At 32.1% G+C, this 27,142-nt stretch overlaps 2 protein-coding genes across 7 annotated transcripts; both read right to left on the bottom strand.

The window, feature by feature from the left end:
* Window positions 1–6,404: 6,404 nt before the first annotated feature.
* On the bottom strand, window positions 6,405–26,782 carry LOC136028139 (uncharacterized). Of its 6 annotated transcripts, none has more exons than XM_065705797.1 (3): window positions 26,172–26,732; window positions 18,781–18,839; window positions 6,405–13,035 (listed from the first exon to the last, which is right to left on the bottom strand). In XM_065705797.1, the coding sequence occupies exon 3, from the start codon at window positions 11,836–11,838 to the stop codon at window positions 8,656–8,658; it is 3,183 nt and encodes a 1,060-aa protein (XP_065561869.1). In that variant the 5' UTR covers window positions 11,839–13,035; window positions 18,781–18,839; window positions 26,172–26,732; the 3' UTR covers window positions 6,405–8,655. The 6 variants fall into 6 exon arrangements, 4 of the variants coding, with proteins under 4 accessions (XP_065561869.1, XP_065561868.1, XP_065561870.1 ...); XR_010617750.1 differs by lacking the exon at window positions 6,405–13,035 and adding an exon at window positions 15,414–16,247 and having other exon boundaries at window positions 26,172–26,758; XM_065705796.1 differs by lacking the exon at window positions 18,781–18,839 and having other exon boundaries at window positions 6,405–16,247.
* LOC136028513 (protein angel homolog 2-like) lies at window positions 13,132–13,848 on the bottom strand. Its single transcript, XM_065706356.1, has one exon. It carries the CDS (start codon window positions 13,846–13,848, stop codon window positions 13,132–13,134), a length of 717 nt encoding a protein of 238 aa, XP_065562428.1.
* Window positions 26,783–27,142: the final 360 nt, after the last annotated feature.

Raw genomic sequence — 27,142 nt, 5'->3', positions numbered from 1 at the left:
AATTTTATGATTGCACATGGTAAAGAATGTGATTAAAGGCTCTTTTCCTATTTCAAAAGTTTTAGTTTTCGAGGGTAATAGCTACGTATGTTGAAAAAATGAAGATATTAGACAATTTTATGATTGCACATGGTAAAGAATGTGATTAAAGGCTCTTTTCCTATTTCAAAAGTTTTAGTTTTCGAGGGTAATAGCTACGTATGTTGAAAAAATGAAGATATTAGACAATTTTATGATTGCACATGGTAAAGAATGTGATTAAAGGCTCTTTTCCTATTTCAAAAGTTTTAGTTTTCGAGGGTAATAGCTACGTATGTTGAAAAAATGAAGATATTAGACTATTTTATGATTGCAAATGGTAAAGAATGTGATTAAAGGCTCTTTTCCTATTTCAAAAGTTTTAGTTTTCGAGGGTAATAGCTACGTATGTTGCAAAAATGAAGATATTAGACTATTTTATGATTGCAAATGGTACAGAATGTGATTAAAGGCTCTTTTCCTATTTTACAAGTTTTAGTTTTCCGAGGGTAATAGCTACGTATGTTGAAAAAATGAAGATATTAGACAATTTTATGATTGCACATGGTAAAGAATGTGATTAAAATCTCTTTTCCTATTTCAAAAGTTTTACTTCTCGAGGGTAATAGCTACCTATGTTGAAAAAATGAAGATATTAGTCAATTTTTGATTGCACATGGTAAAGAATGTGATTAAAGGCTCTTTTCCTATTTCAAAAGTTTTAGTTTTCGAGGGTAATAGCTACGTATGTTGAAAAAATGAAGATATTAGACAATTTTATGATTGCACATGATAAAGAATGTGATTAAAGGCTCTTTTCCTATTTCAAAAGTTTTAGTTTTCGAGGGTAATAGCTACGTATGTTGAAAAAATGAAGATATTAGACTATTTTATGATTGCAAATGGTAAAGAATGTGATTAAAGGCTCTTTTCCTATGTCAAAAGTTTTATTTTTCGATGGTAATAACTACGTATGTTGAAAAAATGAAGATATTAGACAATTTTATGATTGCACATGGTAAAGAATGTGATTAAAGGCTCTTTTCCTATTTCAAAAGTTTTAGTTTTCGAGGGTAATAGCTACGTATGTTGAAAAAATGAAGATATTAGACTATTTTATGATTGCACATGGTAAAGAATGTGATTAAAGTCAATTTCCTATTTCAAAAGTTTTAGTTTTCGAGGGTAATAGCTACCTATGTTGAAAAAATGAAGATATTAGTCAATTTTTTGATTGCACATGGTAAAGAATGTGATTAAAGGCTCTTTTCCTATTTCAAAAGTTTTAGTTTTCGAGGGTAATAGCTACATATGTTGAAAAAATGAAGATATTAGACAATTTTATGATTGCACATGGTAAAGAATGTGATTAAAGGCTCTTTTCCTATTTCAAAAGTTTTAGTTTTCGAGGGTAATAGCTACGTATGTTGAAAAAATGAAGATATTAGACTATTTTATGATTACAAATGGTAAAGAATGTGATTAAAGGCTCTTTTCCTATTTCAAAAGTTTTAGTTTTCGAGGGTAATAGCTACGTATGTTGAAAAAATGAAGATATTAGACTATTTTATGATTGCACATGGTAAAGAATGTGATTAAAGGCTCTTTTCCTATTTCAAAAATTTAGTTTTCGAGGGTAATAGCTACGTATGTTGAAAAAATGAAGATATTAGACTATTTTATGATTGCAAAAGGTAAAGAATGTGATTAAAGGCTCTTTTCCTATTCAAAAGTTTTAGTTTTCGAGGGTAATAGCTACGTATGTTGAAAAAATGAAGATATTAGACAATTTTATGATTGCACATGGTAAAGAATGTGATTAAAGGCTCTTTTCCTATTTCAAAAGTTTTAGTTTTCGAGGGTAATAGCTACGTATGTTGAAAAAATGAAGATATTAGACTATTTTATGATTGCAAATGGTAAAGAATGTGATTAAAGGCTCTTTTCCTATTTCAAAAGTTTTAGTTTTCGAGGGTAATAGCTACGTATGTTGAAAAAATGAAGATATTAGACTATTTTATGATTGCAAATGGTAAAGAATGTGATTAAAGGCTCTTTTCCTATGTCAAAAGTTTTATTTTCGAGGGTAATAGCTACGTATGTTGAAAAAATGAAGATATTAGACAATTTTATGATTGCACATGGTAAAGAATGTGATTAAAGGCTCTTTTCCTATTTCAAAAGTTTTAGTTTTCGAGGGTAATAGCTACGTATGTTGAAAAAATGAAGATATTAGACTATTTTATGATTGCACATGGTAAAGAATGTGATTAAAGGCTCTTTTCCTATTTCAAAAGTTTTAGTTTTCGAGGGTAATAGCTACGTATGTTGAAAAAATGAAGATATTAGACTATTTTATGATTGCAAATGGTAAAGAATGTGATTAAAGGCTCTTTTCCTATGTTCAAAAGTTTTAGTTTTCGAGGGTAATAGCTACGTATGTTGAAAAAATGAAGATATTAGACTATTTTATGATTGCAAATGGTAAAGAATGTGATTAAAGGCTCTTTTCCTATTTCAAAAGTTTTAGTTTTCGAGGGTAATAGCTACGTATGTTGAAAAAATGAAGATATTAGACTATTTTATGATTGCAAATGGTAAAGAATGTGATTAAAGGCTCTTTTCCTGTTTCAAAAGTTTTAGTTTTCGAGGGTAATAGCTACGTATGTTGAAAAAATGAAGATATTAGACTATTTTATGATTGCACATGGTAAAGAATGTGATTAAAGGCTCTTTTCCTATTTCAAAAGTTTTAGTTTTCGAGGGTAATAGCTACGTATGTTGAAAAAATGAAGATATTAGACTATTTTATGATTGCAAATGGTAAAGAATGTGATTAAAGGCTCTTTTCCTATTTCAAAAGTTTTAGTTTTCGAGGGTAATAGCTATGTTGTGGAAAAAATGAAGATATTAGACTATTTTATGATTGCAAATGGTAAAGAATGTGATTAAAGGCTCTTTTCCTATGTCAAAAGTTTTAGTTTTCGAGGGTAATAGCTACGTATGTTGAAAAAATGAAGATATTAGACTATTTTATGATTGCACATGGTAAAGAATGTGATTAAAGGCTCTTTTCCTATTTCAAAAGTTTTAGTTTTCGAGGGTAATAGCTACGTATGTTGAAAAAATGAAGATATTAGACTATTTTATGATTGCACATGGTAAAGAATGTGATTAAAGGCTCTTTTTCTATTTCAAAAGTTTTAGTTTTCGAGGGTAATAGCTACGTATGTTGAAAAAATGAAGATATTAGACTATTTTATGATTGCAAATGGTAAAGAATGTGATTAAAGGCTCTTTTCCTATTTCAAAAGTTTTAGTTTTCGGGGGTAATAGCTACGTATGTTGCAAAAATGAAGATATTAGACTATTTTATGATTGCAAATGGTACAGAATGTGATTAAAGGCTCTTTTCCTATTTTACAAGTTTTAGTTTCCGAGGGTAATAGCTACGTATGTTGAAAAAATGAAGATATTAGACAATTTTATGATTGCACATGGTAAAGAATGTGATTAAAATCTCTTTTCCTATTTCAAAAGTTTTACTTCTCGAGGGTAATAGCTACCTATGTTGAAAAAATGAAGATATTAGTCAATTTTTTGATTGCACATGGTAAAGAATGTGATTAAAGGCTCTTTTCCTATTTCAAAAGTTTTAGTTTTCGAGGGTAATAGCTACGTATGTTGAACAAATGAAGATATTAGACAATTTTATGATTGCACATGATAAAGAATGTGATTAAAGGCTCTTTTCCTATTTCAAAAGTTTTAGTTTTCGAGGGTAATAGCTACGTATGTTGAAAAAATGAAGATATTAGACTATTTTATGATTGCAAATGGTAAAGAATGTGATTAAAGGCTCTTTTCCTATGTCAAAAGTTTTATTTTTCGATGGTAATAACTACGTATGTTGAAAAAATGAAGATATTAGACAATTTTATGATTGCACATGGTAAAGAATGTGATTAAAGGCTCTTTTCCTATTTCAAAAGTTTTAGTTTTCGAGGGTAATAGCTACGTATGTTAAAAAAATGAAGATATTAGACAATTTTATGATTGCATATGGTAAAGAATGTGATTAAAGTCTCTTTTCCTATTTCAAAAGTTTTAGTTTTCGAGGGTAATAGCTACCTATGTTGAAAAAATGAAGATATTAGTCAATTTTTTGATTGCACATGGTAAAGAATGTGATTAAAGGCTCTTTTCCTATTTCAAAAGTTTTAGTTTTCGAGGGTAATAGCTACATATGTTGAAAAAATGAAGATATTAGACAATTTTATGATTGCACATGGTAAAGAATGTGATTAAAGGCTCTTTTCCTATTTCAAAAGTTTTAGTTTTCGAGGGTAATAGCTACGTGTGTTGAAAAAATGAAGATATTAGACTATTTTATGATTGCAAATGGTAAAGAATGTGATTAAAGGCTCTTTTCCTGTTTCAAAAGTTTTAGTTTTCGAGGGTAATAGCTACGTATGTTGAAAAAATGAAGATATTAGACTATTTTATGATTGCAAATGGTAAAGAATGTGATTAAAGGCTCTTTTCCTATTTCAAAAGTTTTAGTTTTCGAGGGTAATAGCTACGTATGTTGAAAAAATGAAGATATTAGACTATTTTATGATTGCAAATGGTAAAGAATGTGATTAAAGGCTCTTTTCCTGTTTCAAAAGTTTTAGTTTTCGAGGGTAATAGCTACGTATGTTGAAAAAAATGAAGATATTAGACTATTTTATGATTGCACATGGTAAAGAATGTGATTAAAGGCTCTTTTCCTATTTCAAAAGTTTTAGTTTTCGGGGGTAAGAGCTACGTATGTTGAAAAAATGAAGATATTAGACTATTTTATGATTGCAAATGGTAAAGAATGTGATTAAAGGCTCTTTTCCTATTTCAAAAGTTTTAGTTTTCGAGGGTAATAGCTATGTCTGTGGAAAAAATGAAGATATTAGACTATTTTATGATTGCACATGGTAAAGAATGTGATTAAAGGCTCTTTTTCCATTTCAAAAGGTTTAGTTTTCGAGGGTAATAGCTACGTATGTTGAAAAAATGAAGATATTAGACTATTTTATGATTGCAAATGGTAAAGAATAAGATTAAAGGCTCTTTTCCTATGTCAAAAGTTTTAGTTTTCGAGGGTAATAGCTACGTATGTTGAAAAAATGAAGATATTAGACAATTTTATGATTGCACATGGTAAAGAATGTGATTAAAGGCTCTTTTCCTATTTCAAAAGTTTTAGTTTTCGAGGGTAATAGCTACGTATGTTGAAAAAATGAAGATATTAGACTATTTTATGATTGCACATGGTAAAGAATGTGATTAAAGGCTCTTTTCCTATTTCAAAAGTTTTAGTTTTCGAGGGTATATAGCTAGGTCTGTGGAAAAAATGAAGATATTAGACTATTTTATGATTGCAAATGGTAAAGAATGTGTTTAAAGGCTGTTTTCCTATTTCAAAAGTTTTAGTTTTCGAGGGCAATAGCTACGTATGTAGAAAAAATGAAGATATTAGACAATTTTATGATTGCAAATTGTAAAGAATGTGATTAAAGGCTCTTTTTCCATTTCAAAAGGTTTAGTTTTCGAGGGTAATAGCTACGTATGTTGAAAAAATGAAGATATTAGACTATTTTATGATTGCAAATGGTAAAGAATAAGATTAAAGGCTCTTTTCCTATGTCAAAAGTTTTAGTTTTCGAGGGTAATAGCTACGTATGTTGAAAAAATGAAGATATTAGACAATTTTATGATTGCACATGGTAAAGAATGTGATTAAAGGCTCTTTTCCTATGTCAAAAGTTTTAGTTTTCGAGGGTAATAGCAACGTATGTTGAAAAAATGAAGATATTAGACTATTTTATGATTGCACATGGTAAAGAATGTGATTAAAGGCTCTTTTCCTATTTCAAAAGTTTTAGTTTTCGAGGGTAATAGCTACGTATGTTGAAAAAATGAAGATATTAGACTATTTTATGATTGTAAATGGTAAAGAATCTGATTAAAGGCTCTTTTCCTATTTCAAAAGTTTTAGTTTTCGGGGGTAATAGCTACGTATGTTGCAAAAATGAAGATATTAGACTATTTTATGATTGCAAATGGTGTTACGGGGGGGGGTTTCTTATGAAATTTGTTCGACTTCTTATAGTTTTACTGGTTGCTTATAAGGTTTGCTTGATTTCGTATATGGTTTAAGTTGTTTGTAATATGGGAGCCTTATAGTTAATGGATATAGATTGGGAGGGTTCTATTGACCAGTCTCTATAACCCTGGAGACGAACTCATCATCATGACGTTTAGGTTTGCCGAGATGGGCAGATTCCCTTGGGAACGTACCAACAGACAATAGGAACTGTACCTGTACCTTAATTCAAAGACAAACACAATTATTGACAATATTTTTATTTTCTTACTTCATATACAACTCCAGGTAAAACGGCTCCAATAATTGGTATAACAAGTGCATCAAAGAGTGTCTACCAAAAAACTGAATTCTACACCTAACTTTTAGTTCACCTTATATATCCCGAATCAATCCGGATTTCTAAATTAAGCACAGGGTATACTGACCTCAGAAGAGTTGCAACACAACTCTTTTTTTTGACTATACAACATATGGCTTAACCTCCTTGCAAAGATCTATTATAACGAGGGTTTTCACCTTCAGTTTGTTGACCAGACCAGATGTAGAAATCTGGTTTCTAATTGGCTTTATTCAAAAGTTTGAATCTAATTTTGGTAGTCAAAAAAGTATCATTTTTCGCTTGAAGGAAGATTTGTACCAAAGGTAAAAAGTATCGTTTTTTGCCTGTTATAAAACTTGTACTAAAAAAAGCACAAATCCTATGAGGTGATTAACTTTTACTTTAAAATCTTTATATGTATAAGAGATTCTTATTTTAAAACTTTCTAAAATAAATGAATGAGAGATTTGGTTTTGAGTTCTGAAAGGGGGAGGGGGTTTGCTGGTCCATATGTTACATATCCCCTATCCCGCTGTAGATTGACGCCCTCGTCAATCAGAACATTCCCTGTCCTTAAGTTTTATTTTTCATACAGTTTCTTATTGTCAAAATATTTTTATTTTAATTCTTTCACCACAAAAATGATTATTTAAAGAAAACGTATATATTCCTACACCTTTAATTAACCTACACCTTGCACTTGAATTACATTAATACATCACTTGACATTAATAAGGTATATACTTGAATACCTGGTTTCACAAAAAAATTTTTTGTATTTATTTAGTTTTCAACTGATTCCAGGTATTCTTACAATAAAGCTAAAAATATACAACGTTACATAAAAAGTATTTCCACTTGCACTTTTATTAAGTTCCAACTACTCAATACTTGGCACTTTTTAATTGTTCACCATTTACTATTTTTGGAATATTATACACCAATCACAATTCTCGTGTCCTTGCCCTATCCACTGATTGAATTAATATAATGTCACTTCTTTAGTTATCACCCTTAAGTTTTTTTTTTGTTTCTTAAAAATTTTGCATCCGTACAGTCAGTCTTTCTATAACGCTTTTTCAAAATGGGAAGTGCAAGACTAGGAATACCTATCCCCTAGGAGTTTAAGTACAAATGTACGCCTGGTACTACGGTTCTTCCATTCCTTTCCCGCTCCCTTCTGCATTTTAAGCGTTATTGGACTGAGGTAGTTCTTAAAACCTTACTTTGTGGTTGATTCCAAAGTTTATAAGATTAGAATTTTCTGATTTAAATCTTCACTGGGTCTGATGTTGTTGATATCGGGTCTTCGTGTTGTGTTTCGTTACCATCTATGGTGCCTTCGCTGATATGCTGTGGTTGTATTGTGGCTGGATGTTACGCCTTCTCTATTTTGCGATGTCCCATTAAAAGATGAAAATGATTGCAGTATGGTAGATGGCGTTCTCTGAGGTGTTATGTGGGTGATAGCTTTTTGGTTGAATCATGTGTTTTCGGGCATTCCTTGGCGGTTGACGAATCATGATAGGTGTTTTCCAGTTTTCGACCATTATGTAGTGTCGGTCAATTACCAATTTCTGTAATGAAAAAATTTCCAGGCAGAATCATATGGTTATTAAATAGAATAGTAACAACATTATATAATTGTAAAAACGATGGTTATGATTAACATTGATATTGTGACATTTATATGATAGGCATATGATTATGTGATTAAACAAGTAACACTGTTTAAAGGCGTTGATTATGCACAAGATTAATTTGGAGGTTTTTTTTTTTTTTATATTTCTAGTTCTTTATACTCCCAACGCAAGACTTTGTAGAAAAGAAACGTCTATTTCTAGCGTCATAGCCTTTCTATTGCCATGCGTTAGGAATATTTAGTTTAGCAACACAATATCAAAAATTACAAGAGACAACCTCCATTCTCTTGTTTACATTAAGAAGGGACAAGTGATTAAACTTGTCAGAGGTCTAGATCTTACATAAAAATTATCTGCCAAATATTTATATTACTGATGTATTTCCGCCAAAAAGTAATACAATTAAATCGTATCTTAGCCTTCTAGCTGTAATACACCAACAATATTTATTAAAGCAGGGACTGGTTATATGAATATATGGGAAAAGACCTCGATTTTCCCATGCTGTTATAACCTCCCTTTATAATGGCTTAAATATCATCCGGGGCTGTAGGGTTTAGTTGATGCATTTCCTGAGCATCAATCGCATCGTTTTTTATCGTTTTTCGTCTCAAGAGCTTTCCATAATTTACGGTGAGTAGCGCTCTTATTGTTAGAGATATAAGAAATACCAAAAATATGGTTATTATTATATTGTACCAGGAATTTGGCGAGAATAGTCCATATTGACTTTCTACGTACTTTAGTCTTTGGTCTTCTGTCGTGAACAACGGTATTTGTAGGTCTAATGCCTCTTTTATTTTTGCTAGCTGCATAGTACCCTTAATTTTCTCTATTTTGGGCCAAATTGATATTTTTGATTCTTCGTTGTTCATGTTTGGTATCGTAAAAGACAAATTTATTCCTTGGAAATTTATTATTTTTGGGCTCACAACGTTTGTGCTAGTTGTGATCAAAGGTGTTTGTACAGTTGTTTCCTTTGTCACGAGTCGGCAACCTTGTTTTATTGTTATTGTTCCAACGTCCTGTAATAGTATTTCGGTTCGATAACTGGGGTCAATTTTTTCTGTATTGTTATAGCATGAAAGAGTTCCCACTGTCTTTCTAGGTACTGTAAAAAGCCATAAATCATTTCGTAAATTAATGAAGATTTCTCTCTTTGTGCTTCCTACTAAAGCATCACATGAGTTGGGAATATCTTGTTGTTGTGATTCCTTTAGGAAGAGATCTAATATGCAAGATCCGATTTTTACATTATATATAGGTAGCGTTAGTTGGCAGACTAAATTTTTAAAAGAAACGCATTCTTTTAAATCCTGTGAATTGGCGAGTGTATATTTCCTTCTGTCTTGATCAATTAGCATATATTCTGCTTCAGGCGTAATGCTCATGAAGGAATTGGTCTCTTTAATATTAATTGGAAAAGTAGATATTTTGTATAGATCAAATATGGACTGTTGGTTAATTAATGGGATTGTTACGACAGCAAACAGTTGTTCATTAATTTCGGTGATATGTACCTTTAGTTTGGTATAATATAAAAACAAGTTAGCTACTTCTGGTTCTACTGGTAAGTGGAGACCAAATGTTAAGTGAGTTTTTATTTCACTTAGGATGTTTTTAAGGTCAGAGGGATCTACTAAGTCGTAAGAAAGGCTTCCTCCTGTTAACTCAAATAATGCGAATTCAAATTTACTGACATCAGTGGCCAAGTTCAACAAAGACATAATAACAATGTCTAGTGATACCATTGTTAAGCTAGAATCGGAGATTACTCTGTCTACTTCATTTTTCAAATAATTCATTGTGCTGACCGTTCTTGAGATTTTTTTGGAAATGGCCTCAATTTTGTCTTTTTGATAGTTTGCTATACTTGCTTGTATTTTTTGTACATGGAGTGTTGTATTCATGGCTGTATTGAGCCTTTTAACATTATCTCTCAATATATTCAAATCTTCTTCGGTTGACAAACCGAATAATCGAGATGCAAGCTCTCCTACTATTGGGATTAAACTTGTTGACCTTTTATATTTACTCCTACGGAAAAATACTTCGAATATACGTGTTGTGCTTTGTTTAAGTTTTTGTATTTCTGTATTGAATAGTTCAAATAACGCTTCCAATCTCTGTCTATATAATATGAGGAAGGCCTGGTGGGTTGATATTTTATGAGCATTTTCCATAGTTAATTCCGGGAGGGGTTCTAATTCAGTCTTCGCTGGTTCGTCAGCCATTGCTAGTCGTGCGCAAGTTTTTTTACCATCTATAGTCCAACATTCTCTCCAGTGGTTTTCATCTTGGCATTTTTTGTCCCCTTCCATGCATTCTGTTCTACTATAATCGGTGTAGACAAAAGGGATTTGCCATCTAACTTGTATTCTGCCTTTTTTGCTTGACGTCCAAATTAAACTAGTTGACCGATAGGGTTGCCTTACTGTTATTAAAATTTTATCATTCCTACTTGGTACTAGTACACTAGGGACAATTGTTGTAGTTATTTCTGATATCGAAGTGTCTAATTCTATTGGTTGTGGGTCAGTTGTCGTGGGGTTTGACGAGGGGAATGTTTCTTCCACTTCTGTTATTGGGGTATGTTCAGTTTCGATTGTTGTTGGAGTAAAATCAGTTTCTGCCGTTGTTTCCTCGTTCTGAGTATCGTATTTCCAGAAAGTAGTCGTTTCGTATTTTTTTGAGGTGCTTTTGGGGATTTCCATTAATCCTTTCGTGCTTTCTTCGGTATGTGGAATAAGGGAGGTTGTGTTTGATTTGGCAGCTTCCGTTGTAACGTTTATTATTCTACAAAAGTATTGACATTTAAACTTGTATTTCGGTTTGCTGGTACCATTAGTGGAATTTGACCCCACTTCGATGTTTTCTATACCTCTTATTATGTCTGGTATTTTGTTCGTTCGCGTTGCAAGGTTAGATACAATGCTTGTTGTTTGGGTTTCAATTGTGGCGGTTTGCTGTGTGTATGAGGAAATACTGGTTATATCTCTCGTTTCAACCTTCGTTGGTTTTATTTCAGATAAATTTATTTTGTCTTGAATTGGTCTGTTTTCAGCCCTGTTAACTTGTTTTGGTCCATTCCATAGTTCTTTGAAGAAATTCCATACAGTGGGTAATTCGTTCAATAATGCATATTGTCCATCGTAAAATTTTCTTTGTCTAAGTTGGGTCTTTATTGGCTCGATTGTATTTTGGGTCTCTTTATCGATATCCGAGTTTTGGTTTTCGTCAATTGACCTTTTTTTTCTATTATCTATGGCTTTTCCGAGTCCTATAGCTTTATCGATTTCGGCCAGTTTTGCATCAAAATCATCAATTACTTTCTTTATTTTGACTTTGGGATAGGTGGGAGATGGATAGGTAAGGGAAGGTATATCTTTCTTGGAAGGTATATCTTTCTTTTCTTTGTGGTTGCTTTTGCTTGCTTGCAGTCCCTTGTCTGATTTTAGAAATTGAAAAATTGATTCCCTTAAGTCATAGGTGTTCTTCTCTAGCCGTATTACTTGTTGGAATAAAGTTTCGAATGGCTTAGGGTCTAGTTTCATAAATATTTTCCACGCGTTGTTACTGGTCAGAAGTGAGTTCTCATGCTTGAAAATCACTCCATGTTTTATAATATCTTGTGTGTTGGAATGGACGTACAGGGTCATCAATATTGTTATCAACTTCATTATTTCTAGAAGAGTTATTTCAGTGATTAGCATAAATAATTTTTTTTTTTTTTTTTTCCTTTACCACTTCCACCCATATTAGGTGTTAATATTGTTAGTATATAACACAAACCGTCTAAGGTAAATTAATTTTTTCTTCTCCAAGGAAATAAATAATTTGTTTTTTCTACATATTATTTATAATTTACATTAAAGATAGGCCCTTTTTCATCAATTTCTTTAAATTCTGTTTTTAAAGATTCACGGGTCCTAAAATTTACTTCTAGTATATGGTCGCTGTTTTTTATATTAATATACATAAGATAATCAACAAGACATTTTGGTATTTTAAAATTTTCTAACGTATGGTTAATGTTAAATTTTTGCATAATTGTTCGTATTTTATTTCTGCATAGTCCTTTTAGACTTGTTTGATTAGTTGTATTGTAATTTATTTTATATTTTAATAATTTATAACCAAAAGAGGGATTGACACCTTCTACTATAGTTTCCGATACGATGATGTCTGTTCCTGGAAAAATTTCTGACCATAAGTATTGTTCATTTTGGTAAAAACGTACCGTTAGTTTCTTTAACGCATCGTAATCTTCTCTACGTAAAACGGGACAATGAACCTTTAAGGGTTCATTTTCTGTAATGTTAACATATTTGTTATAAACTGAGATAATCCAGTTTGATTTAATATATGATTCTAAGTCTTTTTCTACTATTATTAATATGAAATGTAAGGGCCAGATAATTGTGAAGTTATTTACATCACAAAAAATATCTAGATGTTCGATAATTAGTTCTTCTATTAGGGGGTGATTCTTCTTGGTAATTTTGTCAAGTATTGTTTTAAATGTTATTGATGAGAATTTTCTTATATATTCATAACCCTCCTTAACTACTTCTTCTGAAAATTGACAGTTTAACATTATGTTCATTATATCCCTGATTAAACGGTTTTTAAATATGATTGGTGTTCTTAAAAATTTATAATTTAGATTCTTTACTGCATCAATAATTAAGCTGTTCCACGTTGCTTCGTTTAATTCATAGTTAAACCTGTATAAATCGGGTAAACTATAATAGGTAGTACTAGGTTTTTGTTCTAGGAGGTTATATTGTGTTTCATTTTTTTTTAGATTAGGGTTACTTCGTGTTTTTTTTATAGGCATTTTGTTAGTTTTATTAATTAAGCAGAATATAACAATTTACCTGTTATTGTGGGAATAAGTTGTGGCTTATCTAGAAATAATATTATATTAAATTAGAATTTAAATTAATTTATTTTTATAGGGTTTTTTATTAAAAAAAATTTTTTTTAACAAAGTATATTATTATTTATACGCAATTCCAACGAAATCTTGCTTCAAGATAATAATGGTCTGATCCATTTTGACTATTCGGTAATGGTCCTATTTTTAAGCAGTCCTTGTATGTTGGGAGACGAAGTCTTTCTAATAGTATTAATTCTTGTTTTTCATGTTTGTTGAATTTTTCGTCAATATTACTGTAGAGAATATAGTCAACTAAGTTGTGACAAGTCGAATTCAAACGAACTTTTGGAAATTCATCTGAATTATAAACACTTTTAAAGGCAAATTTATGCGTTAATGTACCGGATGAAAAAAATTCTTCTTCAATGCAGTTATCACGTTTTAGTTCTTGTAAGTATTGACAAGAATCAGAAATATAAAGCTCCTTTGGGAGGAAGGTTTTCCCAATTTTTTGTGAACCACAGTTAGTTAATTTTTTTATATCTAGATGTTCATACTTAAGCCTTCCTTGGCTTAAAAAAGAGTATAATTTGCTTGAAGGGGTGAAATTCAAATCACCACAAAGGATAACTGGAGGGTAGTTAGTTATTTTGCAAGCAACGCGGTTAATTTCTGCTAGAAGTACTTGGAGTTGGGCTAAACGCACATCTTCTCTTTTGCGATTGTATAACAAATGTGTGTTTACAATGCATATCTGTTTGCCCGGGTTCTTAAATGGGGTGAGAATAGAAATAAGTGCAATGTTATCTCGACTAAGTAAATCTATTCCATTCTTTAGCATTTCTAAGGAATGATTCTCTTTTAGACTAAATTTACATTTTTTTTAAAAAAGTGGCACACCCATCAATCTTTTCTTGGGTTTTTTGTTTAAACACTCCGTCATACCCCTGAGATTGAAAATACGATAAGTAGGTATTATAATAGTAGTTAGCATCCACTTCCTGTAAGCATACAATATCTGCATTTGACATTTTGAATTGGTTAAAAAGTCTTTTTTTTCCTATCTGGCCATTTTAAATTTTCTTCGTTACAATTATGGTACAAATACGGCATTGTTTCGATATATCCTTGAGCTAGTACATTATATGACATAATTGTAAAATCTAAAGATTGAGTTTCTTGGTTTTCTTTTGGCCCTTGACAATTTCTTGGAGTTTCCCACTTTCTAATTTCCGTTAGATTCATTTTCTTACAATCCTTCCGTTTTTTGGACTTTGAACTACAAATCAGTACCGTTTTGTTTGAGTTTTACTAATTATTTGGTGTTAATCAGTATTATTATTAAGCAGTATATAAGTTTAAGGTTACCTGTTTGGCTTGGTATTCAGTTGATGATCTGGAAATATTATGGTGTTAATTTATTTATGTCAGAAGGACTCTGCGCGTCGTAACCATTTAATGGACATATTTATTAAGTATAAATTGATGTCTTGAGCTAGTTAATATTTTAAGTATTAACTAGGTTATTAGGTAAACCTAATAGTTTCTATATAATGAATATAAAGTGATTGCACTTTTTAACTTTTTTTTTTTTTAATATAAACAAAATTACTTGACAAAATAATTTGGTATCAGATAAATTTTTAAACCTACCACTGAGTTGGTCTCTGTGATTGGTTAATTCTTTAAATGCCTTTGGGGAACCTTCGTCATAATTGGTTAAATCAAAAGATGGGTGGTAACTTTTTCTCGGTTTGAAATTCGCTAGGCGGTCTTTTAAAATTCTTTTAAAACTGCTACAGGTCTTTTATGTGCAATTACACTTTTGTCATGCGAAAAACGTTTGTAGGGTGTTATAATGCAAGTTCATTTCTTGGTTGTAAAAATTATTCTTACATTAGTAGACGTACCTTAAGGGTTATTTATTATACAATGCATATATTGTATTTTTTATATGTCACGAGTCTTTTAGATAAAACGTCTATTTGCGAATTTCACTTTCACACGTAACTGGCAATTTTGCCTTTCAGAGATCTGTAATTTTGCCAGGTTACAAAATATGTTTCGTTTTCAATGCTAGTACGCGCAGATTGAGTTGTTCATACTTTAAGATTTTAGGATTTATACTATAATAGAATCGGTATTTTTTTTTTTGCAAGACGAAGCTAAAATTTGGTAAGATTTAAATTTTTGTGCTTTTATTTTTTTTTTGTTGCTGTCCTTTATTTTTTTTGTGTTTGTCTGGTGATAAAAATGGATTGAGCTTTAAGTTGATTTCGTAAATATAATTATTTTAAAAGGATAAGAATTTTTATACATAATATAAAAAGGAGTTTAATTTAAAAGATACTTATAATTCTTAAGTTGGTTAGTCTTATTCACAGACATATTTGGTTTGTGAGATGCTTATTTTTATATTTGTAAAAGAAAATTTTTATTTTTGATAAAAGGCATACATAGGTTAGTTGCTTTGCCGTTAGTGGCGTAAAGGGTTATTAAGTTTATAGCAATGATATATTACCTGTTAATTGTATTATCTATTATATATTCTCGTTCTCATTTCTTCCAGATTTCTTTAGTTGGTTTCTTTGTTGAATTTGATTTCGGATAATATTTGGTAATAATTTTCTTCGTTTTTTGGACTATTCATGGAGCAGAACTGAATGCTTTTCGCGGTTTCGAATCCAAATTTCATGTTTTTAAAAATAGGCGTTATTGATGGTGGTAGTTTTTTTGCCATCCTTCTTAGCCTCGCGACTTTTCTGAGATTTACTAACGTCAAATGAGGCTTCCAACATTCCTGGTCTGCGAGTTGTATTCCGGTTTTACTGATTTCTTTAGTAATTCTTTCTAAAAGAGGACTTAAGCGAGCTTTAAATTCTGCCTCATTATTTAACTGGGCATACAAAATTTGTTCTGAAAATTCTCCGACGCCTTGGAAGTCGAGTATTATTTGATCCTCACTGAGTTCCTGTTGAAAGGCAGATATTGCCTTCGCGAAAGCATTTTTTGTTAATTCGATTTCACTATTATTTTTTAGGTGGATGACCATTAGTGTAACGTGAAAAGTACTGTGTTGAATTAGGGCTTGCGATAAACTAGGGTCTATATTAATCATGTAGTTTTGTACCTCTGAGGCCTTTCTTTTTATTTGCGCGCTTTTGACTTGAATTGCGAAAAAATAATTTGGTGGTTGGTTACTCATTTTCCTTGACTTTCTTGGCAGATATCGCCCGGTTTCTAAAAAAATCAAGTTACATTAACTTAATGTTTTTTAAGTTGGTACTCTAATCCAATTCGTCTGAACCTCCAACGCACAATGTGTCGAAAAGTAATACATTTTGTATCATAGCCTTTCTATCATTATGCCTTGGAATATCCCAACTCGGAAATAGAGTAGTAAAATCACAGGAGACAATTTTTATTTCTGCACATTATCAGGAAAGAAACGAGTAAAAAGAAACTAATTTATCGATATTTTACTGTTTAAAAGTGATATTAGTTAGATAAAATTTGAACAATCTAGTTCATGGTCATTTGAAATATTTATTATTGGCCCTTGGCTTGAAAATTGATTTATTTCAGATTTTAACAGGTGTGGAGTCATAAAAGTCAATCGATATTCCTGGTTATTATTTCCACGAATATCTTCTATGTGTAGTAAATACCGTTTTAGGGTTTCAGGGAGTGCTAGGTTAGTTAACGTATAGTGAATGTTGGTTTTTTTCATCATAAAGCGTATGTTTTTTCTACACAATTCCTTTAGACTGGGGTTCTTTGGAGTAATACAAACTCTTTTGAAAATCAGTTGTTTGTGAAAACATAGCGGGCTTATGCAATTTATTATTTTTTCATATATTAGAATATCCTTTCCTTTTACTATTTTTGACCCAATGTTTTCATCTATTGTATAAAATTTAGTAATTAAGCGTTTTAATAGCTCGTATTGTCCTAGATATAAGTGATGAATAGAGTTATTAATCCAGTAATAATTTACATTGTTATTTTTGTAGATTTTAAGGAGTAGATCTTTGTTAAATAGCTTATAATCTACCTCCATTAGCATTTCTAGGAACTTTGAAGGCCAAGGTAGCTCGAAATTTTCTTCTTCAAGTGGTGTTAACCAAAAATTTTCACATATTAGGGACGCGATTAATGGATATTTCTTTTTGGGGATTGAGCAAAGAAGTACTGTAAAATTGTATAGGGCGAACCTGTGCCTGTATCCGTAGTCTTTTCTCATTACCTCTGGCGAAAAAGTACTTATTAGTAATATGACCATTATTTCAATTATCAAACTATCGCTAGGTATAATTGGAACGTGCAGTAAGGAACGAAGTAAGTCGTAACGCAAATTTTTTACTGCATTTTTTACTGCTGATTCTAAGATTTTTTCGTTCGTTTCATGGTTTATTTTTGAAAGATCTGGTAGACTTTGGGTTTTGTTTGGAAGCCAAAAGTTTTGTATTGAGGGTATTTGGTTTATAACGGGTTCTAGGGGTCTTAGAACATTTTCTAAGGTTATGTTACGCGACATTTCCTCCGGTTAGTATAAGCTGTTAGTTGAGTGAATTTTTACCTGATTTGGTTCCCTCTGGTTACAGATCTAAAAAATATTATTTGTACTTTAGAATTTTAAAATTTTTGGTATGCAAGTTGTTTTTGTAAGCGTCTTTTTTAGATTGTTTAGATTTTTTTCGTCTTAAGAATATTTTATCCCCTTTAACGGCATATTCTTGTGTATTCGGGTCGTATAAAAATTTGGCATAATGCCGTATTTCTTCTAATGGGTGGTGAACTCCTTCATATTTAGTACAGTTTTCATTTTCTTCGATTTTATAACATATTTTTGGGTTTTTACATTTATCAATTAGAAGAAGGTCAGTTTGTGTCGGCCCCTTGCAAAACCAGTAACAGATATTAAATTTTTTCTGTAGTTTTCTTATTTTTAACTGTAAACTTGTCAAGTTAGTCCCTTTTTGTCTTTTGTTTGAGTATTTGATTTTTACTTCTCCCCTTGCGGGTCGATATTTTGGGGTATTAGCTAATTTTAACCCAAATTTATACGTGTGGGGTTTAAATTTTGTCAAATCGTAATTTAGGTACCAATTTTCTGCGTATATTTCCTTACCGTTTTCATCTTGGACTAGCATAGCGGCCGAATATATTATATTTTCCTTGGCATGAATAATTGAAATAAATTCCGTATCTATAATTCCCTTTGCCATATTCACGGAGAAAAGATATAAGGAAATAATATATAAAAAAAATATTTAAGTGCGATCTTGATACTGCCGGGAGGATGAAGTAGATTCGATGCCAAGTCTGAATGCCTGTTAGATGTTACAAGTTATAGCTATATTAATGTCGTTTTTTAGTTACAAGTTAATTTATTCGAAGCCACTAAATCTATTCAATAGTAGGGAGGCGAACCAAGAATATGCCTGGAAGGAGTATGATAATTATAAAATTGCAAGGTAAATTAGCACAAGTTTGGCTACGACTACAGTTTACGAGGACGCTTGTTGTTATTAACTATTTGTAATAATATTTTTGTTAAGGCTACTAATGAGTTTTTATTTACTATTATTTGATGGTTATCTCCACCAGCTGTTTTGCAATATTTTAGTCCCTATGGTATACAAAGTGACAGCGATTTCTATAGGGCAGGTGTTAGTTATCGTTGTGTTAATAAGCTCTTGCGTTACGGAATTATTATTGCGGTGGATTATAGTAACAAATTCTTGTTAAATAAAATAGTTTTGTGACTTACTCACAATACTGAGTCCTTTTTGATAAACCAATTCTTCAATCGGAGTTTATTAAACTTTTCTGAAAAGTACCTTTTTTTATTTATGGATTCTTATTCGGAGTGGTCTCTTGGCGAGGAGCAAAAGCAAAAAAAAATTAAGTCAACTTTCTCTGAGTCATAACCCGACGCTATCAAAAATACATCGAGTTACCCCTCAGAAAAAATCAAATCAACTCTTCCCGGTCGTTATTCTGGTATTGTTTTACATGTATATTAAATATTTCTTTAAACTTCTGGGGATTTGGAGATTATCAAGGGTACAGAAAATAATTATTTTTTGAAATAATAGTTAATCATTAGGAGCGGTTTCGCCAACCCATCTAGCGTTATGTGGTTCTAGCTGCAAACGTTAGTTTATCGGATCAATTTGTAATAAGAAAATGGCAATTAAGAACTTGTAGTCTCGATTGCAATTTAGTTTTTAAACCTAAATCTTTTGACTGGTACGCGTAAGCTATGGCAATATTAATCGTTTTGTTCCAGTTAAGTTCTACTTTTGGTAAGATTTATTAACAAAGCGATGGGTTATATTATTGGAGAAAGTAATATATTTGGAATTAAGAAGAGTTTCGTTTACTTACCTGGCGAAACGTTTAGTCGACGGGGCAGTTCTAGTTTTAAGCGCAAACATTTAGAATTTTATATCATAAGCATAAGGCTTATTTTTTTTTCTTCTTTATTTTATCCCGGACTGATAGATTTTTATTTTTCTTTTATTAATAATCTAATTTATCTGGTTTTTTGACAACTCGGCCTGATCTTGTTGTTACCTTTTCTTCGGTAGACTCGGTTTTTTTCTTTGGCTTCGCTAGCGATATCAAGTCAAACTTTTTATATTGTTTTTTAAGAAATTTTTGACCTTTAATTTGTGCCTTTTTAGCCTGGGCAGTTGCACTTTGTGGTCTTGTTCCTTCCACATCTTTGGGCTCAGAGGAACTAGTTGTAGATTTAGTATCTGGTTCTCTTGAAGTAGAGGCTTGAGATTTAGGTGTTGATCCAGCCTGACCTTCGTAAATTTCTTCTCCTCGTGAAGTAGAGGGTTTACTGATTGACTCGTCCTGTTGATCTCTGGGCTCGGGAGAATTGAACGATTCTTGGGAGCTTTGGGAAGATTCAAATGTTTTCTTGGGGTGCCTCCACTGCTTGAAAGCCATGTCCTCCGGAGGGTGAGGAATTGTTTGCATTAAGGTTTCCTTCCAAGATACCCAGTCCTTTGGTTTTGCCTTTGAGACGGTTATATCGTGATATTGTTGCTCATCAGTAACTGGATTAGTATAAAATGTACTCTGTCTAGTCTTAATTGGGTAATTAATGATATCCATTGCTTCTCTCAATGTTTGTTTTTGGGGCTGTTTGTCCCTTTGTGACTCCATGTCCCCAGGTGTCTGTATAGCCTTATTTAATTCATCGTGTAACGATAAAGGTCTGTCTATTGGTGAAATAGGTTTCACTAAATTGTCGGGGAGACGTTTTGGGGGGTAAGGGGTTGAAATTTTATCTGGAAAGAATTGTGACTTTGGAGAAATCGTATAGTCCAATTCTTCTGATTCTTCACTGGAAAATGAATCGCTATTCCTCCGTCTCCGCGTAACGGGGGTACATTTTGGGGGGGTAACCATATTTGTCATGGTTAGAAATTCATTGAATTTTTCTTCGTCACTACTGTTTTCAAAATATCCTTGTTTGAAATTAAAAGGTTTAAGCTCACTTAGTCTAGAGCGAGGTGGTTCATTTTCGTCCTCCGAGGTATTTGATGTTGAAGGTTGAGGGGTCCATGTTTCTGTGAATTTTGCCCTTTTTATACGACTAACATGGGCTTTATAAGTTTTCCCCGTTTGTGGTTTTAATAGTTTGAATGTAACGTCATTATCATATTTCTTAATTATTCTATAGGGGCCAGCGTACCTGTTAGAAAGCTTCTTGCCTTCCAATTTGGTTTCATTTTTTAAATAAACACAATCTCCTACTTGAAAATTGATTTCTCCTTTAACATTTGGAATATTTTTGGCCTCTTGTTGTCTTTTTGATTTTTCTATTTCTTGTTTTACAAGTTTGTAAGTTTTTCTCATTCTATTGATAAATTCTTGCTTATAATCTTGAGAATCATTATAATATTGTCTCGATTCTATAATTTCCTTATAAGGGATTCTAAAGTCTCGTCCGAATAATATGTAGAACGGGTTATCATGAATGACCTGGGAGTAAGCGGTATTAATTACATTTGTTAAATAAGGTAAGGCATTATGCCAATCTCTGCGATTTTCTTTCGTATAAATGCTTAAAATATTAGAGAAAAGTTTGTGCCTGTTCTCGATCTTCCCGTTGGCCTGGGGGTGATAGGGGGTTGATACCAATTTACTTATTTGAAGAAAAGACATTAAATCCTTAGTTACTTTCGATACGAAGTTAGGGCCGTTGTCGCTTAATACTGTATTAGGAATACCGAAATTAAGGAATATTTTAGCGAGAGCTCTCGACGTTGTATAGGCGCTTTGATTTTTTAATGGTTTAGCAAAAGTGAAACCAGAAAAGTGATCAATCACTGATAGTACACAGGTGTGTCCTTCATTAGACATGGGTAGTCCTCCACTAGTACCATATAAATCAAAAGAAACTATATCGAAGGGGAACCGGGCCGTAGGAGTTCTTCCTGTCCCTGGATTAGGGTAGACTTGAGGATTTTTTCTTAAATTACATGTTTCACAACTATTAACGTAATTTTTTAACTTTGTTAAGGCTGAAGCAACGAAAAAGTATTGTTTTAACCTATGGAAGGTCTTCTCTATTCCTAAGTGACCTCCTACGTCAGAATGAAAAAATTCGAAAGCGGGTTTTTCCAAAGTTTGGGGTAACACTGGTATAATGGTCGTTTGATTTCTTTTATCATTATTGGTCATTATTTTACATAGTATTTGTTCATCTAAATCGTAATAATAATTATCAATTTCCTTTTTAAAGGATTTCATTTCATTGGGTAGGTCTCTATCATATAAGAAATATTCTATTAGAGCCGCACAAATATTGTCTTTCTTTTGATGTATTTTTATATTGTTTAAGGATAGTGGGCTGTCTTTGTGTTTTTCTTCTACTAAATTATTGGTCTGCCTTTTTAAATTTTTATTTTTCGGAGCATGTTTTTCTTTTATCGTGTTAATTTCTTCATTTTCATTTTCTAAGGGAGCATTATCTGGAAATCTACTAAGATAGTCGCATGGGGCGTTTTGTTTTCCTTTAAGATGTTCAAATTCATAATCTAAATCTTGAATTTTTAATATCCATCTCGCGAGGATTCCGGACGGTTTTTTGAAAGTCTGTAGATATTGAAGACTTTTATGATCGGAACGTAGTTTGAATTTTCGTCCAACCAAGTAATGTTTAAATTTTTCTAAATGGTGAATAATCGATAATAATTCAAGTTGTGTCGCAGAATAATTACTTTCTCCAGGCGTAAGAGTACGCGAAGCATATGCTATAACTTTTTCTTCCCCGTTTATTATTTGGGAGAGAATCGCCCCAATTCCCTTGGTTGAGGCATCCGTAGTAACAACGAATTGTCCTGTTTGGAAGTCGGGTAAACATAAGATAGGTTCTGAAGTCAAAGCCTTTTTTAAATGATCTAATGAATTTTGAGCTAATTTAGACCATGTAATTTTTTGGGGGTTCCCTCTAGTGAGGTCTGTGAGAGGTTTTGCTATTTGGGCGTAATTTCTTATAAATTTTCGAAAGTAGCTCATTAATCCTAAGATTCCTCGTAACTGTTTAATCGTTTGAGGGGGTTTTATATTTTTAACAGATTCTATCTTTTCAGGGTCTGGGGAAATTTGTCCTTGTGTTACAACTACTCCTAAAAATTTTAGTTTAGTTTGAAAAAGATTTACCTTTTCAGGTCTACATTTTAAATTGCCTTCTCTAAATTTCTCAAATACTTTTGCTAGGGTCATTAAATGGTCCTCCGCGTCTTTGTCCATGGCTATGACGTCATCAACAAAATGAATTATGTTATTTAGGCCTCTTAGTAAATGAAGGAGGGGTCTACACAATGCACTTGAACTAGTTTTTAGTCCAAATGGTACTCTTAAGTATTCATAAGAACCACATTCAGATGTTGAAAAAGCTGTTTTAAAAATATCGGCCGCTTTTATTTTTACTTGATGATAACCTTGTGTCAAATCTAGGGAAGTAAATATTTTATTTTTATTTGATATTGAGTCTAGAATTTCGTCTATTCTAGGTAGGGGAAATTTGTCACTTACTACCTGTTTATTTAAAGCTCTATAATCTACCACTAGTCTAAGATCATTATTCTTTTTCGGGACTAGAATAACGGGGGCAGAGTATGGGCTTATGCTTGGTCTTATGATTTGATTTTTTTCAAGTTCATGTATTTTATTTATTAGCCATTCTTTATGCTTATAAGGAATTCTGTATGGTTGTTTTGCAACTGGCGGCCCCGTGGTTTGTATTGCGTGTTCATAAAATGGGATAAGTCCTATGTCGTCTTCAGATGTCGAAAAGACATCTCTATATTTCCATAATAAGTCGCATAATTTTTGTTTTAATGATACATCGGTTATGTGACTCAGTTCGAATTTTTCAAGAAATTGAGATCGCGTCAGTGAAAATTCTTTGTCAACGTGAACATTAATATTATTCACTAAGTTCTTTTCCAAATTTTTCCAATTATTAATATCGGATTCCGATACTATTTGTATCTCTACTAAACATGTACCTTTACTTAGGGTGATTAGGTCGTTTTCGTGGGTGTTCGTTACCCAAATATAACCTTCACCCTTTTCGTAATTTATAATTTGTTCTTCGCAAACTATATTTTTCGGGAGATTTTCCGACGGCGATGCTACCCAAGTTTCATTTTTATCATTAACTGGTTCTAACATCTGTGATATTTGGACCCTCTGCATTGATTTAGGGGGAATCTTAGTTTTTCTCACTACGAATCCATAATATTTTTCGTTATGACTTTCTTTTATTGAGTTTAGGATATTATCTTCTGGGTTTTTTCTGGGAGTTTCTATATTCGCTAGCTTTTTCCATAAATATGAAATTTCTTGAATTTGTTTTTCTCTATACTTTTTCATGTTGCCTAAGTTTTCCTTTACCTTGTTTGCTTGTATATTATTTATTTCTGATTTGGTTTTTGTCGGATATATAAACTTTGAATTTGCTACATCTAATAATATTTTATTGGCTTTTAAAAAGTTAGCACCTATTATTGCTTCGTATGGAAAATTTTTACAAACTATAAATCGAGTATAGAAATTTCTGTCATCTTTGCGCAAGGTTAGGTACACAGTGCCTTTTACATCCAGGTCGTGTCCCGTCACACTTGATAAATTGGGACATATATTGTTCATTCGTCGTTTAATATAATTGGGTAATTTGTTAAATACGGATGTATTTATCACATTTACTGTTGCCCCTGAATCTATAAGGGCTGAGAAATAAATATTTCCTGCCTTAAAATTTTCGAATACTGGTAACATATTATTATTATTTGCACTTAAAAATGGTATAATCACTGGTGGGGACCTATATATTATTTTGCCACCAAATTTTGGTCCTACGAATTTTGGGGGCTTGATTCGTTTCCCTGGGGTTCCCAGATTTCGGGTGTAGAGTTTTCATTAGTTCTATTTTGGTTTTCTTGATCATTAATTGAAGTTGAGTTGTTATATGGGTTCCGTCAGCTGGTAAAGTTACCTCTTGTATTTCTATTCCAACCATTGTTAGGTTGGTTTAACCTTCTGCGATACCCTCCGCGATATTGATTCGTACTGCGTTGGAAATTTTGGGTTGGATAATTACCTCTTGTGTTCCCTCGATTGCCTCTAGGGGCGTACCCATTATAGTTTGTCCCCCTGGACAAATGGTTGCTTGATCCCCTAAAATTTGTGCGATAATTATTGTTTGTAAAACAATTTCTTGCGATGTGACCTAACCGGTTACAGGAGTAGCACCTTAGTGGTTCATAATTCGCCTGTGCCCTCATTTGATTATTGGGGGCAAAGCGTACTTGTCTTGGAGGTGTGGTGGTTCGAATTTGATTTCGAAGTGGTTTTGGCGATGATTCTCTGGAGAAAAATCGCGGAGAGGGATCTCTTGATTTTACAGCTGTTTTACTTTCTACCGCATTTATTGATAGTTTTTGGTGCTGCAGGACTATGGAATCGATTTCCACGGCGGTCTCTATTTCCTGAACTGCCAGTTCTAAGTCGTCGATTTTTTTGGAAATTAAGAGACGATATAGTTTTGGGTTGAGTCCCTGTTTAAATGCATTTAGTATTATTTTTTCATACAATTCCCCTTCACCTGGACCGTATCGTGCTTCTGTTGCGATTCTAATTTTATTTAAATATTCTCTTACGTTCTGGGTCTGTTCGAATGTGACTAACCCATGTTTTAGTTTGTTCAATGAGCTAGTATCGATGAATCTCTTTTGGAAAGCCTGTTGCAATAACTTTATTGAGTTAATTGTTGAAGTGGTTTCAGTTCCTACGGTATTTTCAATTTGTTTCAAAAATGTCAAAGCCTGTCCTTTTAGTCTTAAGAGTAGCATGTTTTTTAATGCATTTAAGTCAATTTTTGTCATTTCGACAAATTGTCCTAAATGGATGTTGAATTGATCTACATCTGTATCCCCTTCATAATCAGGTAATGATTTTGCAATTTCTACCGAAGTTGCAATGATTTGTTGCGCTTTTAATAATTCATCTTGTTCCTGAGCCATATTTGTTATTTTAATTCAGTTTTTTTCTTGAAGTTATGCGGTATATAAAATTTTAGTTTTCACTTAACGTTTATTTATATTTAACTACGGAAGATTCTAATTTCCTTAAGGTGGGGTACATACAAAAGAATACATAAGTAGAAATAAAATTATACTGCACTTAAATAATGTAAAATTAAATGCACTTAAAATCAAAAAATAATTTGTGAATAATCATATTTGTCTAGGGTAGCAGGTAGTCATGTTGTTAGGCATATACAGTTCCTTTAGTGTCTTTTTTTGATGGCCGCGCCAAATGTTACGGGGGGGGGTTTCTTATGGTTTTTGTTCGACTTCTTATAGTTTTACTGGTTGCTTATAAGGTTTGCTTGATTTCGTATATGGTTTAAGTTGTTTGTAATATGGGAGCCTTATAGTTAATGGATATAGATTGGGAGGGTTCTATTGACCAGTCTCTATAACCCTGGAGACGAACTCATCATCATGACGTTTAGGTTTGCCGAGATGGGCAGATTCCCTTGGGAACGTACCAACAGACAATAGGAACTGTACCTGTACCTTAATTCAAAGACAAACACAATTATTGACAATATTTTTATTTTCTTACTTCATATACAACTCCAGGTAAAACGGCTCCAATAATTGGTATAACAAGTGCATCAAAGAGTGTCTACCAAAAAACTGAATTCTACACCTAAATTTTAGTTCACCTTATATATCCCGAATCAATCCGGATTTCTAAATTAAGCACAGGGTATACTGACCTCAGAAGAGTTGCAACACAACTAGTTTTTTTGACTATACAACATATGGCTTAACCTCCTTGCAAAGATCTATTATAACGAGGGTTTTCACCTTCAGTTTGTTGACCAGACCAGATGTAGAAATCTGGTTTCTAATTGGCTTTATTCAAAAGTTTGAATCTAATTTTGGTAGTCAAAAAAGTATCATTTTTTGCTTGAAGGAAGATTTGTACCAAAGGTAAAAAGTATCGTTTTTTGCCTGTTATAAAACTTGTACTAAAAAAAGCACAAATCCTATGAGGTGATTAACTTTTACTTTAAAATCTTTATATGTATAAGAGATTCTTATTTTAAAACTTTCTAAAATAAATGAATGAGAGATTTGGTTTTGAGTTCTGAAAGGGGGAGGGGGTTTGCTGGTCCATATGTTACAATGGTAAAGAATGTGATTAAAGGCTCTTTTCCTATTTTAAAAGTTCTAGTTTCCGAGGGTAATAGCTACGTATGTTGAAAAAATGAAGATATTAGACAATTTTATGATTGCACATGGTAAGGAATGTGATTAAAATCTATTTTCCTATTTCAAAAGTTTTACTTTTCGAGGGTAATAGCTACCTATGTTGAAAGAATGAAGATATTAGTCAATTTTATGATTGCACATGGTAAAGAATGTGATTAAAGGCTCTTTTCCTATTTCAAAAGTTTTAGTTTTCGAGGGTAATAGCTACGTATGTTGAAAAAATGAAGATATTAGACAATTTTATGATTGCACATGATAAAGAATGTGATTAAAGGCTCTTTTCCTATTTCAAAAGTTTTAGTTTTCGAGGGTAAT

The sequence above is a fragment of the Artemia franciscana genome, chromosome 6, assembly GCF_032884065.1.
Source record: "Artemia franciscana chromosome 6, ASM3288406v1, whole genome shotgun sequence".
Lineage (NCBI taxonomy): Eukaryota > Metazoa > Arthropoda > Branchiopoda > Anostraca > Artemiidae > Artemia > Artemia franciscana.
The sequence above is the reverse complement of the archived record's forward strand: the minus strand, read 5'-3'. Positions and strand labels throughout refer to the sequence as shown.